Source organism: Ursus maritimus, unplaced genomic scaffold (genome assembly GCF_017311325.1).
Source record: "Ursus maritimus isolate PB19 unplaced genomic scaffold, ASM1731132v1 scaffold_27, whole genome shotgun sequence".
NCBI classification, from domain to species: Eukaryota; Metazoa; Chordata; class Mammalia; order Carnivora; family Ursidae; genus Ursus; species Ursus maritimus.
In genome coordinates this window covers 35041682-35057194 of record NW_024425230.1, presented here as the reverse complement: position 1 = coordinate 35057194, position 15513 = coordinate 35041682, and the positions used below count along the sequence as shown (strand labels likewise).

Sequence of the window (15513 nt, the reverse complement as noted above, 5' to 3'; positions counted from 1 at the left end):
ACAGGCCGAGGGCACTAAAAGGTGCAAGAGACAGCGCTGTCCCTGGCTCCACAGAGCTGCGGGTGAGCTGGGAATGATGGTAAGGGCCTGGGAATGATGGTAAGGGCCTGGGCCCAGCTCCGGCCCAGGAGGCCAAGGATGCTGCGTGCCGCCAGGGAGGGTGTGTGTGTGGGGGGGGGTGGGGTGGGTGCGTGCGTGTGTGCTCGTTTTGAGGTTGTCAAGGGTCAGGAGATAGCTCCGTGGCTTCTCAGGACCACCATCTTCCTTGGCTGTTGGAATGACTTGGATCAGAACCCTGTTTTCTGGTCTTTCCTCCCACCAGTGACTCTTCTCATAGCTTTGCAAGTGGTATTCGTGACCATCCGACACGAGACTCTGAGCAACCCAGCGCATTCCCACGGCAGCCCGGGCGGGGCCGTGGCATTGGCGGCTGTAGCATTCTGCATTGTTCCCATTCCTGGAGCAGGGAAGAAGCTGGCGGCATCCTGGTGAACCCAGGGGCCCCGCTGTGGGTGGGTGTGCCGCTGTTCTCGCTGCTGGCAGCGTGAAGGTGGCTTGAGGAACACGACTGTCCCTCAGGATGCTCGGGGCCCCGGCAGCTGCCTCTCGCCCTGAACTCTCAATTGAATACAGAGATGCTGGCAGTCAGGGGCGAGAGACAAGAGGTCCACGAAACGGGGCAAGCAAATTCTCCCAGGCTCCCCTTGCTGCAGCAAGGACCAGGGCCTGGCTTTCTGGGGAAGGGACAGTCCAGCTCCAAGGCTGGTAGGAAGGAGGGGTATGCCTCCCTTCTCCCCCACAACTGGGAAGGATGGCTGAGGAGGCATTGCTGAGCTCCAGAGTCCTCTGCAGCCCAGCCTTTCCCATATGCCCCCCCCACTGCACCCCTGCCCCCAGACTCGCCCTTCATTACCTGCTCACCCCGCAGGGCCTGGTGGATGGTGAGACTCCGGTTGTTATGCATGGTGAACAGGATGGCTTTGCCCGTGTGGTTGAACCGGGGTGCTCCAGCCACGTACACCCACCCCTGCCTGGAGGACACGACCGACGTGACTGTGTACCCTGCCACAGGAGGAAACAGGCTGGTCTCTGCCGCAGGTCCTTGGCGGTGCCTGAGGATGGGCCCACCCGGGGAATGCGTTCAGGGCAGGCTGAGCAGATGTGAAAGCACAGGGCTGGTAATCTAGGTACAAGTGGGGGGGCCTGGAAGAGGCAGGGCTCAGGAAGGGGGGGTTGGAGGGTGGGCAGAATTCATGCACCACTCCTCCCCCTGCTGGAGGACACCAAGGAAGCCGGGGGCGGGGGGGTTGGTGGCTGCTAAAAGGCACTGCTGACCCAGAACGGGCATGTCCCCTCCTTGGCCAGAGTCCCAAGTCCCGAGTGCATGGGGAGCAGGGAGGAGGGAGATGGTGGACCCGAGCTGGGCTTCATTACATATTGGGCAGGCTTTGGTTTTGATCCCCACCAATTGTCTCTCTCGGGGACCGGCCAGCATCATCCTCATTCCTGTACCCTGCTGCTAAGCGGTTCACGGAAAAAGAGAGCGTTGGCTGCCCGGTGTAAGGAGCTGCCCCACTGAGTGTTGACATGGGGCCCAGTGATGCCTGCAGCCCTGGGACTTTGCAGACTCAGAGGCAGGAGCCCCTAGGCTCCTCTCAGTGCCACACATACGCTACTCGAGTGAGGAGGAAATGGAAACCAGGGGATCTTTTGGAAAGGCCACCACTCCGTGTCCCCGGGCTGCCTGATCGCTGTGAATCTCGATGCCCACGTAGGGCCCAGGAGGCGTGCAGAGCCTAGAGCCCCACTTTCTGCCAGATGGCCTCAGATACTGGACCCCAGTTTTTAGATGCCTCTGTTGGCAGTTCCTGGGCTGTTTCTGGCAAACGGATGTCTCCTTCTGCCACGTGTGTGCGTGTGTGCGTGCGTGCGTGTGTGTAACAGTGCCACTACGGTGCCACTGGTTGCTTACGCAGGGGCTGCAGGATGCATAGACGAGTTGATTCAGTGGCTGGGAGCATGGGTGCTCTCACACAACATTTTGGACTCTTAGAGGTGTATTCTGGGGAACGGGGCTTGAAAGGTCAGTGAAGCAGGATACAGGATATAGCATACGTGGATATGGCTATGTGTTAACACAACCACAATATATGAGGGTAGGGCGGGATCAGCCTTACGGAGGGGGCCTGAGCTTGCTTGCTTGCTGTCGTTCCTTTTCAATTTGTGGGGGAGGAGGGTGGTAGTGGGGGAGAGAGAATCTCCACGCTCAGCACGGAGCCGGACTCAGGGCTTGATCTCCCGACTCTGAAATCATGACCTGAACCGAAATCAAGAACCAGACACTTAACTGACTGAGCCACCCAGGCGCCCCACCAAGCTTTCTTTTGAGCCCCCTGCGGCACTACTGAAAATGTTCTCGATTATTCCCCGGCTCAGGGCTTCCTCAGAAGGAGGGACAGTGGTAGTGGGAGGGGCTTGAGGGCTGAATGTCATGGGAACAGACGCCTCTCAAAGGAGCAAGCAGCATGGAGAACTTCCTGCTTCCCACAGTCTGCTGGCTCTGGCTTGTTTCCATGGGGTTCTTTGGCCAGCAGGCAGGGCCATCCTGAAAGCTGGACCGACCTCCCAGAAGGCCTGACAAGATGACAGGGGAAGACCCATGGCCAGAAGTCGGTACGGCTTCCTTGTGTGGAGGCGGAGAGCCTGGCCTCCCGGTCTCCTTCCTCCAAAAGCCCTCTCCCTTGGGGCACATAGGAAGCAATCTTCCAGAGATCCCAGACACTCACGGACGAGCCCCAGAGGGAGGAGGAAGAGAGAAGGCATTCCCTCAGAACCCCCACCCAAGGCTGTGACTGTGGGTAAGGCAAGATGGTGGGGCCTTGTGAGGGATTTTCAGCCGGGCTCTACCCTACCGGGGTCTCCTGGAAGGAGGAAGACAGCTCTGCTGGGCCGGGGGGCGGGGGAGATTCATCCTGCTGCCCCCTCACTCAGATACCTTCATTATCTCCCTACAGCTAGCCTGAAAAAGCTCCACGTCCTCAACCTGGCATGGAGGCCTCCAGCCGCAGCCTGCCCTAACCTGCCTCCCCTTCCTGCTCTACCCTCTGCCCCAGCCTCACCGCTCTACTTTCTGGGTCCTGAACCGGCCTAGCACTTTCCACGCCTCCCTCCTTCTCTTGGACCTTTTTGGTTTATTCGGTGTCTTCCAGCCTCAGAGACGGTTTAGGCCCCAGCACTTGCACAGTGGGGCCGGAGTGTGCTAGCTGCTGGATTACGCCCACCCACTGTGTTCATCCCACTCTCTGATGCTATCTCCCTGATATTTAAGGCTTCACGGCAACTGCGCCACATCCCTTACTTGGGATACCCACTTCCAGCTCAGTGCTGAGCACACGGGAGAAGCGCCAGCCATCACGACTGATCTGCGTTAAATGGGTGCTAGCCTTCGTCCTTCTGACATCTCTTCTAGTGTTTGGGCGTTTGCCAAGGCAGGGGCTCCAATCGCTCCCTTTCTGTGCTTGGATCCGCACTCTGGTCCCCCTTGCGTTATAATTTGTATCTGTGCACCTGTCTCTGCCCCCCTGGCTGAGAGGCGGCCGGAAGGCAGAGACGGGGTCCTGCTTACCAGGACCCTTGGAGGGCACCGGCCATGGGGGTGCTGGGCACAGTTCAGGTTTAATGCCTGTCGAATGAAATGGAGCCTAGGCCCTGGCGCCAGGTGGTGTTGGAGGACTTCTAGGGACCGACACCTCTGTATTTCCCAGGCAAGTCGTGATTCCAGCATTCTGTCCGTGGTTAGCTCAGGGCCCCAGAGTCGGGGATGGGAAATGGCGTGACTACTGCGTGGGCAGTGTCACAGGCAAGGTGGGTGGCTGAAGAGCTGAGGGACAAAGGCGGGAATGACATCAGGGGCATCAGGGAGAGGATGGACATGTGGACAGATACGCCAATTCCGGGTGGCCCAGGCTCATGGAGGAGTGGGGTCTGAGGAGGCATTAAAGATGGGTGACCTCAAAGATGGCCGACTTGGCTCAGAGACAATGGGAGCCCTGGCCCTTCATCCCCTGCTGTCCTTCGCTCTGGCTCAGCTCTTCCAGAAAGGAATCATCCCTGGCAGCCTTGGCGTGGAGGGCCAGGCCCACGGTTCTTACAGAACAGGAGGTGACTGGGTTCAGTGGGTTAGGGCCTCCCAGCTGGGACCTAGCACCATCTGGCCAACAATCTGTGGTTCTCTTTAATGTCTGCTTCTGGAGTGCTTGATGGGAAGTGACTTCTGCTTTGATCGTGGACATTAATAATCGCACTATGCCTTGGGGGGTAGTTCAGCGTGCTCAGACCCCAGTCAAGGCAGCAAGCTTTGAAGACACATCAACAGCTGACCTGGCATCTAGAAGCATCCGCTGAATTTCAGGGAGGGGTGCGTGGCTTGTCACTTATTCTACCTGTTTATCGAGAACCTGCCTTGGGCCTGGCACGGGCCAGGCTGAAGAGGCAATGGCCCCGGACCTGTGCCTGGATAGTCACTGAATATTCACACACAGGTCCCTGGTCTCATGTGGGGGCAGTTCCGCTGGGTCCCTCCTCGCCTGCCGCCCACCAGCCACACTCAGCTCGGGCTCTTACCTAGATACGCGCCATGGTTCTTGAGCTCCTCGGGGAATTCCTTCAGGTAGGACTCTCGGAGAGGAACGACCTTCCCGCTGCTGGTCTCCTTCAGCACAGCTCCGTTCCAGTCGTAGGCGCCAACGGCTCCCAACAGAATCCCGTCCTGACATTGAGGACGGGACACACATCAGCTCGTGTCCCCCGGGGGCCCCTCACTGGGAAGCCGCAACCAGGTTCTGCACGATGAAACACCTGCCAGCCACTCGGGCACCTTCTCCTGTGCTCATTATTTAACAACTTCCAGCCAGGATTCATGACTTTTGAATGAGCCAAGGGCCTTCCACCCCATCCTTAGCACAAAATGGGTCAAGCAAAGGAATGTTCTAGAAATAGACTCCACCTCTAGGACCCAGCCTCTGTTCCTCTTTGGGCTTCCACCCCCTTGTAGGAAATCTCCCGTCACTCTCCCTTCCTTCCTTCACTCCTTGAAGCCGTGCCCCTGCACTTGGCCTCCCTCCACATTCCTTTGTGGTGTCTGAGTTGCTTCCCTGTATGTAAATCTTACTTCTTCATTTCTTCAGTAAAAATTCACCGAGTGTCTGCTTTGTCCCCGCCACTTGCTTCGTGCTGGGATATTGTCTCTGCCCTCGCAAAGCTCCGAGTGTTGCAAAGTGCAATAAATGCTAGGTAAATAGCACAGGGAGGTTTAGGCTACATTGAAATGAGGGTCAGGAAAAGCCTTTTGAATACGCGATGCTCACCTGCACACCTGGATGGGGAGGGGACAAGTGCGCAAAGGCCCTGAGGCTGGATAGAGTCTCAAGGCTTTGGTTTTAAGGAACTGAAAGCTGTTTGACGGGCTGGAGCGTGGAGTGAGAGGCCAGAGTGACTCTGATGAGGCTGCATGGATAAGCCAGGGCCACATCCTCGACAGCCCAAGCTCTGAGGAAGGACGCTTGTCTTTAGTTGCAGGGTAAGTGGGTGCTGCAGTGTTTGCACAGGAAGACGGGGCTCTGGCTCCCCGAGGGGCCGGCTCCCCGTTCCTGACTCCAGGTTCGTCCCCGAGGACTGGGTCCCCTCCCTCTCTGGGCTGCCTCTGCACCCTCGCCATCACCACCCCGCCTCCTTCAACAACCCACAGAGCCAGTGGGCACAGGAAGAAAAACAGCAAGCACTTAGAAGAGGGAGAGTAGCGAGTAGGGACGATGAAGGCCTGAGGAGGTGGTGGAAGCAGGGAGGGCCACCTTCCTGGGTGACCTTGGCGATTCCGGCTGGGCAGGTGGTACCCCAGCTTTGGGCTGGGAGAACACTCGCTGGCGAAGTCACGTCTTCCCTGCACTGAGCCTCCCTGATCCTGGCTGGTTGGCAGGATTTGAGGTCCCCCCCCCACTCCATCTCCCCTCACCCTCCAAAGCGATGGTGCCAATGGAAAAGTATGATTCTGGCCTTGGGACAATCAGGGCCATGAGTGAACATGCAGGCAGGGTCACCAGGCCCTAGTGTCACTGGTGGCAGTGGAGGGGGCAGGACCGTGAACCCGAAGCTGACCTTCCATTTCTCATTTCCCAGGGGGCACTTTAAAGACTGAAGCTGATCTTAGAGAAGGTTTAAAGAGTCGGAATACTCTGGAAGTGGAACTGACTGTTCAGACAGAATGTTTTTACGACTGTAAGTAAGCTGGTCTCTGGAGAGTCTGATACGCTTGGTTGTGTTTAATGTCGCACTTCCTAATTAGCTCTACCCTCCTACGCTGTGTGAGCCTCAGCTTGGGAGTGCCTGACATCTGCCGGGCCGGGATCGGGGCCGGGCCCTCAAAGATGCACTGCCCACGGTCACCGCCAGCGCTCCTTGAACTTGGGCCGTGCTCCGTCTTTGCAGAGTACTTTCTCATCCAGCCAATTACTTGTGAGAGGCCGGCGGGACAGATGTTCATTATCTGCACTTGACAGATGGCATCCGAGCTTCAGAGAGGGAAAGGGACTTGCCTGAGGCCGCACAGCAAGTTGGGACAGGGCTAGGACTTAGAGCAGGGAGGTGGGTTGGGCAGGGGAGAAAACACCCAGGGGTAGCCCCTGGACTCTGCTTCTGGTTTCCATCGGAGCACCCTCTAAGAGGAATGGGATGCGTGGGCCTCGCCTCTCTCTCTCCTCCCCCTCTCTTCCGGCTGAGTCCGAGTTTGCTACTGAGGGCTTCTTCCTTCATGGAGAGGCCTTGGAAGATGAGTTTTTGGCTTTGCAGATGACTGGAGGCCTCCACGATGTATTGAGGAGGACTGGATCAACTGGCATGCCTGGGATTCCGCTGGGGAGGACCCGATGCCGACCAGTGGGGCTTGGCGATTCCCCTGGGATTCCTGGATCTGGCGGTGCGGGGCCGGCTGATGGCTCACGGGCTCTTGCCTTATGTCATTTTACTCTAGCAGGCACTGCAGCTTGTGCTCCCAGCTGGTGGCCCTTTTCTGAGAGGGGTCTGTTGCCAGGGAGAGCCTCGCCAAGGACAGTGGCTGAGGGCTGGCCGGAAGAGCAAGTGAAGACCACCAGAGCAGCCTCGCTATGGCACTACCTTTCCCCAGCTCGGGGGGCCTCGACACTTTGAATTTGGAAAAAATCTGGAAGGGCAGGGCCCCCAAAGGACCAAAGCCTTGACAGAGGAAGCCAGGCAGGCAGACCCAGCTCGAACACAAATAGCAGGACATTCCAGGGAAGAGCCTCGTCTCATGCTCCCTGATTTATGGCCTCCTTTCCCCTGGGGCCACCCGAGCTCCCGCCAGATATTGCCAGGGTGTGCCCAGGTGGCCTTGCCCGTGGACCCTTGGCAAAAACGGACTTTTCTGGGGCTCTGTGCAGGAATGAGGATGCAGGCATGGTCAAGGCCAAGTCCGTGCCCTCCCTATAGGAAACCTGTACCTGTATTCACTTGAGTCTAGCAGCTGCCATTAGATTCGGCTAGCTCAGCTCTTCGCTGCCTTCTGCCCCAGCCTCTGCAGCAGTCTTGCCTTCCCAGCTGAGCTGAAGGCTCCCTGGGCATGTGACCATATCTCCTCAAACCGTGTTCCAGCCAGTCTGTGTCCCCAGCCCTGGAAACAGCATAGTCTAGGGCAGTGATCCCAAATGGGGGCAATATTTGTCAATGCCAGGAAACGGTTTTGGGTGTCAGAGCAGGGGTAGGGAGTGGTGGTGTTGGGGTCGGTATGGCATCGGTGGGTAGTGGCTAGGGCTGCTGCCTACAATACACAGGACAGTCCCACAGCTGAGAATGATCGGGGTCCAAACAGTCAGTTGGGTGAGGCTGGGACTCCCCGGCCTGGTGGCTAGAGTGTGAAGTCTTCTTGGCTTTGGATAGGCAGGACGGTGCCGGCAGGGGGAGGGGGCTGCTGGTTCAGTGCGCTGATGCAGAGACCACCCAGAAGACCCTGAGTGCTGTCTTCCTCCCCAGACTCCTCCATGGCTCCCTAGTGCCTGCGTGCCCATCATCAGAGTGACTGTAGAAGGGCCGAGAGCCCCTCCTAAGCCAAATACATCGTTGAGAGGATGGATTATACTTTTACTAAGGGCTCGGATTCTGTCATAAGATGATGTATTTTTAACAAGCCTGAAGAGGAGCCTGAGGAAGGGACAAGTGCCAGGAGGTGTAGACAGGGTTGTGCAGGAGACACCCAGAAACAGGCCCTCAGTCTTTCTGTGGAAAGAAGCCTTTCACCGTGCTGGAAACCGGGAGCCATGGTGGCAAGGAGGGCACAAGATGCCCCCCCAGTGAACTGGCAATGACTCCTGCCACCAGGAGTCACCTGTAGACAACCTGGAACGGCAAGCTCCCATGTGCTGGCCACACGGGGTGGCTCCTGGGGACACCCCAACACCCCAGCTGGCAAATGGAGGAATCCACCATTCAGGGCTATGGGGGCATAGAGTTTACAGCTTCCACCCTCACATCATCATTAGGGATTAGTTTCTTTCGGTTTTGGTTGAATCAAAGGTGCCAAACTCGTTCAGATTTAAAACCCTTAGGAAAGATTACAGCCTGAAGGCTTCAGCAGCTCAGAGCCTCCGATAATGGCCAACAGCCTTAACTCTCCAGCCCACAACCGCAGGGGGCGCTGTGGGAAGGGCACAGCTGCTTGGGGAGGTGGGAGGCTCCCCACCCTTGGCCTGTTCCAGACATAACAGAGGGCTGGTCCTGCTGGGTCATCATGTGTAGGTGAAAGGAAAATAGCCTCTTCCCATCTCAGGTACCTGAGTCACCAAAGTATTTGTGTAGACAGGACCCACACTAATAAAACTGCTTCCTTCTGGAAACTTTTGGGGTTGGGGAGATGTGTGGACCGTGGGGTAGGAGGTCCATGTGAAATTCCTCGGCTGAGCCCTCGGAGAAGAGGAGCACCGCTGCTCCGTCCATCCACCACCAATGGGCAATGACTGTTTATAGCCCCTGCCTTCCTCCATAGCTTCCCCTCCCGGCCTGCGGGCATTATAGACTTGTAGAGTCTACGCCCCCTTGGGAGGTATGGATCCCTTTTGTAAGCTTTCTGGCAGACTCCTGCAGCTTCTTCTTGATTACCCAGCTCAACAGGGAGTTCACCACCTCAGCAGGCAGCCAGGACTAACAGAAGCCACTCCAGCTATTAGTGACCTTTGCATTCATTTCCAAATGCTAATGGAGCCATTGGCTTAAAAATCTGTTTTAGAATTTAACCAGAGATCCACAGCTGGCCTTCTTGATGTTAATTTCCAGAATATCTTTTTCCCCTTTTTGCAAATCAAGACTAGTGTTCCCTGGGTTGACTCTAGCTGGGTTTCCCCAGTGGCTCCTGTTGCCTGGGGCATTGGGTTCTTTGAGTGACCAGGTGACATTTGGGGGTGTCCTCTCCTACCCTGGGCACTGGAGTCTCTTTCCTCTTGTGGCTTTTATCCTTTTGCACTTGAAGGCTGGGTTCCTTGCTAGGTAGACAACAGCAGCCCAGGTGACGAGCTGTTGGACCCTTCCTCTGCTATTTGAGAATATTCTATGGGGTTCTTCCCCTAGGACTAGAGGTCTTTCTTTCTGACATAACTAAACAGGCCCGGGGCAGCTGAAGGCTCTTTACACATTTGCAGGAAGCAGCTGTCTGAATCTGTCTGTGGAAACACTTTTGGGGAGGATGGAGCCCGGTAGGTAGCCCAGGACATGGACTTCCTGGGTTCTGGGAAAGCTGAAAGGCTGGACCACCTGCTCTCCATCCCCACAGAGATCTGACCGACCCTGAGAGCTGTGGAGCTGGACTCCCAGGGACAGGACGGCTGTGGCCAATTATGATGGCATCAGTGGCCGGCACTGAGAAACCTCTCTGCCCTAAAATAGCAACCCAATGGCCAGTCACAGTGCCGACAGCCCACCATCGTTGCTCCATTCCTTCAGCTTTGGAAGGATTTTTTTTTTTCTTTTTAAGTACAAAAGAATCTCAGGTTTAAATTTAATCATCATCTCCTTAAGAGTCCTATCAGATAAAAACTTCCAGACGCCTGTTACTTCAACACAAGACTCAGGGGCTTTAGAAGAGCTGGGGGTGGGGAAGAGGAGGGGAGAGGCACCCGGATCTCTCCAACCACGGGAATGAATACAAGCTGGACACGTGGGAGAATCTGCACAGGGCACTGCATGACCTTGACCTAAATAGCAGGCCGGGCTCCGAGCTCCTTGTCTTCCCTGCACAGCTGGGGAGCCCGCGGACCCTGCAAGGACTCATCTCACTTGACACACTGAGCTGCCTGGGCCATTTTCAGGGCTCATCTCAGTGTCTTGAATACCTGAACCTCGTCATAACCTCCCCTTCTCTTCAGGTTCCCTGATTCCTGGGCATACATGGACCGTAGTATTCGAAGCAGGAGCCTGCAGCAGGGACCCAGCGCAAGGCCCAGCACAGAGAAGAAAAGATTTGCAGATCTGACCACCTAAAACGGACTATTCCCGCCTGCCAACCCAGCAGGGCTGTGCTGAGCATGAAATGGGGCACAGGAATTTCCTGGAAAGGTTTTAAGTGCTGGGTGCATATAACAGGAGATCTATTACTACAGGCAGCTCCATTTATATCTTGCTGTGTTCGGGAGGGCATGAGCCTGTCCAGATGCAGCTTAGAACAGCGGAGCGTGAGTGTGAGTCAGGTTTCCGCCCTTCCGCCTGCCGCCTGCTGTGCACATGTCCCCGCCCCCCGATTTGGGATTTCTGACTCAGACCCCCTTAGATTCCATAAGCTTTAAGGGAGCAGCTGCTTGGAGTGGGAAGGAAGAGTCTAAGACTAGTGTTTTTCTCGCTTATGTCTTCAGCAGGTCACTCAGACTTTGTGTGACTCAGTTTATTCCTCTGAAGACTGGGACCAAGGAATCCTGCCTGACTCACCTCACGGGAATCGGTGAGGTAATGAAGGGGATGTTTAAGGCAGGATCAATAGGTCTTCTCTGGCAAACGAGGAGGCAGAAGTACACTCCTGTGGCGCCAGCCTGGGAACAGCTAGGACACCTGTCTGCCCAAAGCATGCCCACTGACACAGACTTCTGCTCCGCGGTCCTCCCACCACGCGGTGCTCCCACCACGCGGTGCTCCCAGGCGGGGCTCCACAGTTTAGAAAACATTGTCACAGACACCGACTCCCTGCCCCTGCGGCGATCCTGTGAGGTTCCAGGCGCATCTCGCCAATCAGAACCCGGTGAGGTGTGCGGAGGGCCAGTGACAGCCTGACGCTCCGGGCCTGCGCCACAGAGCCTCTGACACGGCATGCTGCTTGTGACACTGCGCCCACCTGGGACCTCTGCCATCTGATGCCGAGTCTGCACAGGGAGCGCATCTGGCACATCTGGACACGCTCCCCGCATCGCGCCGGGCCACGCCCCTGCACGCACAGGCCGCCTGGGGCGCAGGGTACTATTAGCACATGCGACTGGTTTCGCCACATTGACCCAATTTTTGCTCAAGGCTCGGCGGACTGGTTGGGACCTTTGGTCCTGGAGGAAATGCCCCTGTCGGCACCCTGCACAGGAAGGGGGGGTCATTATTTGTAGCCCACTCCCTGCCGAAAAGGGCTCGAGACAATCTGTTGTAAGTTGAAGACCTTGACTTTCTTCTTGCAGCCACGGCAGACAGAGGCAGAGAGACCCGGAGAAGCAAAGAGGAGTGAGAGCCCAGGAAAGGCGGGGGGACCACCCAGAGAGCTGGGAAGTGCACCGGAGGGCGATTCCAACCCCGACCCACCTCCACCACGTGAGACGAGAAGCCCGTCTGCGACATCTCCAGCCCGAAGGATGTTTCGTTCTTGTTGGTGCCTAAAACAGAGGGACAGACAGATCTCAGCTCCACGCCTGATCACTTAGCGCCACACACACCTGCATCTCCACCCACAGCACCTGTGTCCTGGGAACCCCTTTGGGGGGGCAGAGGGGGCCCTGAGGCTGAGTCCAGCAGCACTGCCTGCCTGGGTGGCCTCCGAGGCGGGCAGCCTGCACAGGGAGGTGCCAGGCAGTTCCTGTGGCTGCTGGCTTTACTATTAGTAGCCCCGTCACTTCTAGAAAGGGTTTGGGACGAGTTATATGACAGAGCATGTGTGCTATAAGACTGTCAAGTAGGGGAAAGATCAAGAAAAGTGCATGGAAAGAAATAGTCTACATTTTTGGCAAGAAGTGGAAATTCCATTTCTTTCCTCACTTTTCTCATCCCTATTATTCACCAGCTTTGGTTCCAGATGCTTCTGGATGATTCCCAAACGTCGGCTCGACCCTTGGGAGGGAGACCTGTCACCACCATAGCTTTGCACAAGAAACCCATGTGTGCTGAACAGCCCCCCCCCCCAGGGCCCTGGAGCTGATGTTCTCTACACCCATTTCTAGAAGAAGTACCCTCATCTGGGTATTTAAGTCCTAGTGTGAGTGTCAAAACTCAGGCTCACACTTCCTATTCCTCTGTCCTTGTGGATGAAGGCTGCTTTTGTCTCCTTGTGTGTCTGGAGCTCATCTTTTCCAACGTGCTCAGGCTCTGGGACGCTGCTTTCTGTGTCTGTTTACGACCCTCCCATGCGGCCCAGCCCAGGGTGGGGAGGGCCGGCTCTAGCAATACACAGCGCAAAGGAGAGCCGTGCAAACAAAACTGGAGTTTAAATAGTAAGGAGAGAGGCAATCAGAAGGAACCCTGCGCGAAGTGCTTCTGTTAGAGCGGCGGGAGGCAGCAGGACTCGGGGATTAAGCATTTCAGGCTACGGAGGCAGGCCCAGCTGCGTCCAAACTAGCGTTGCCGGGTAAAATACAGGATGCCCAGTTCAACTGGAATTTCCGACAACCAGCGGATAACTTTTTAGTATGCGTCGGCCACAAACACCATATTGTGTGTTTGCTAAATCTGGCGACACCAGCTCAGACTCCGTCTCCTTTCCAAGCCGGGGAAGCTTTGGCAAGTCCCTTGGCTCCTACAGGCTTCAGGACCATCAGTGGTCAAAGGAAGAGAATGTCAGCAAAGCCACCGTCGGGGGCTGTCTGTGAGGTGCACGGCCTCCGGCCCCGCACGGAATACCACGGCGTTTGTCGTGAAGGGATGGCTCCTGCTAAAGCATTTCGTGTTGTGGGGCTGGATGTCGCTCCGTGGGGTTCACCTGATGTGAGCCCGGGAGCGTAGACCCCTCTCGGTAGGTATCGCTCACCTTCCAAGCTGAAGATCCTGTCCCCCAGGGCATCGACGATGTCCTTCAGGGCCGCCTCGTCGGTCACGTTGAAGAAGTGCTTGTCATCAGGGTCACTGGCGATGTATTTGATCTCGTTTAGAAAAGCTTCTGGATTGATCCCCCTGCGGTTGTAGTAGCCCAGGACCTGCCAGGGAATAGGGGCAGGGTGACCAACCAGGACGTAGCACAGACCTCCCCACATGCCCACAGCCCCTGCCCCCAGTGGCTGGGCCGCCGTTTTGGCTGCCAGGAGCAGAACTTGGGCTTCCATTTGCAGTTTGAGACAGGCTGTCTTATGGGGCCAGAGAAGGCCCCTGGTCTAAGATAGGGGTCTGGAGGCCGGGTGGCTTGGGGGTGTTTCCTAGAGTTCTGAGGTTTCAGAACCTCCCTGGCCATGGAGAAAAAACTCCCAAGCCCCCACAACTGTCGTGGCTAGCTCTGGACAGCACTGAAGGAAAATTCCCCAGATGCTCTTTAGGAGAGGATGAAATAAGCAGAGGCCCATCAAAGCTTGTTTACTACCCAGAAAATGCCCCTGGGATTCCCCAGAGGTTTGACCGCTAAGCCTCTAGGGGTACGCAGGGTAGGACACGCGGGGCAGGACTCACGGCCACAGCGTATCTGGTCACGTTGTCTCTCTCGCTTTGCTGGATCACCTTCTCCAGGTCTGGGCTGTCATGGGACTCTCCGTCTGTGATGACAACCATCACCTTCTTGGCCCCTTTCCTTCCGCCTTTCTGGAAAGCCTCTGAGCTGAAAGCAGAGCACAGGGGGAGGGTCATAAGACGGATGTAGGGATGGGGCAGCCCCCAGGGCTCCTCCAGGGGGGTAGCCACAGGGCCGAGGGCCGAGCCCACTCACCTCCCCAGGGCAGCAACCCGACAGGGCTGGGATCTCGAACCAACGAAGAAGCTGGGTTGAGATGCCCACACTACTCACTACGGGGTTGAGATGTCCACACTCATGGCTCACTAGCTGCTCAGATGGGTCATATATCTGCTTGTCCTTTTTTTTTTTTTCTGTTTATTTATTAGAGCGAGAGCACACAAGTGGGAGGGGTACAGGGAGAGGGAGAAAGGATCTCAAGCCGACTCCATGCTGAGCGTAGAGCCTGACGCTTGATCTCAAGACCCTGAGATTCACAACCTGAGCCAACGCCAAGGGTCGGATGCTTAACCGATTGCACCACCCAGACGCCCTTGCTTGTCTTTACAAAATGACTTTGAAGAATCCCTTTAGCATCCCGACCATGCTGTTCGGGCAAGCAAAGGGGGCAGGGTGGGTTTGGAAGGAAAGTTCGAGGTCAGATGGAGACCTTTAGACACTCAAGTTAGTGGTTCAAAAACCCAGCTGTACATTAGAATCACCTGGGGAGTTTAAAAAAAACTGCCGATGTCCAGGCCGCACCTGGGCATGTAATCAGAAGCTCTGGGGCATGGCCTGGGCATCAGTATTTTCCCAAAGTTCTAATGAGTACCGATGCCGAGAACCACTTCCCTACATACTGGAAGGGCGACGGGCCAGCGTAACTCAACACCCAAACAACACTAATCCTTGAAATACACGGAATGAAGCCTGAACGAAGTTCTGACTTTTCTCACGAGGACTATTTTGATTCTATTTTGGGAACTATTAAATATCGAATTCCATGACAAATACTCCTTTTTCTTGCTTTTTATTTTGTTTTCAGTGCCTGGAGCAGGTGTTTGGCCTGCCTGTTGGGCCATCCAGCCAGGGACCGGGGGCCTGGCCCGCTGGCCTGAGATGCTGCGGAGAGACTCTTCGAGCTGGCAGCCCACTTCAGAAGCAGGGAAACTGGCTCTGGAACCATCACTGGCTCTCGGTGCCTCTGTGGCCAACCCTCCTTTAGACTGTGAGGTTCTGAGCAGGAATGACATGGTCTGGACCCAAAGTCTGGCCCAGCAGGTAGAATTTTCCAGTAAGGATCTGAAAATAAATGTTTCCCTTAGACTCTGGTGACGCCTCTTGGGTCTGACCCATAGATTTAAGCTCCACAGTGCTAGGTTAAATCTCTAAATCATATGCGTGATTTAGATGTTGAGGGATTCACAAAGCCTGGAAGAAGCTAGCTCAGAGCATCTTCAAGCTCCCCGTTAAGAGAAACAGGCCATCTGCTCTTCTCTCAGCTCTGTGATAGTGTGGATGGATGGACTTAAAAACAACAACAACATCAAATTTTAATATGAGCCGGGAACTGAAGGAGGCCAGAA

At 56.0% G+C, this 15513-nt stretch overlaps 1 protein-coding gene across 1 annotated transcript in view; it reads right to left on the bottom strand.

The window, feature by feature from the left end:
• ITGA11 (integrin subunit alpha 11) overlaps positions 1 to 15513 on the bottom strand; it is a 111278-nt gene that overhangs the window by 29160 nt on the left and 66605 nt on the right. The window contains exons 8-12 of the mRNA XM_040643059.1: positions 13891 to 14035; positions 13262 to 13427; positions 11827 to 11897; positions 4624 to 4768; positions 914 to 1062 (exon numbers count right to left, since the gene is read on the bottom strand). Coding sequence (XP_040498993.1) covers positions 914 to 1062; positions 4624 to 4768; positions 11827 to 11897; positions 13262 to 13427; positions 13891 to 14035 — 676 coding nt within the window. The remainder of the gene's footprint in view (positions 1 to 913; positions 1063 to 4623; positions 4769 to 11826; positions 11898 to 13261; positions 13428 to 13890; positions 14036 to 15513) is intronic.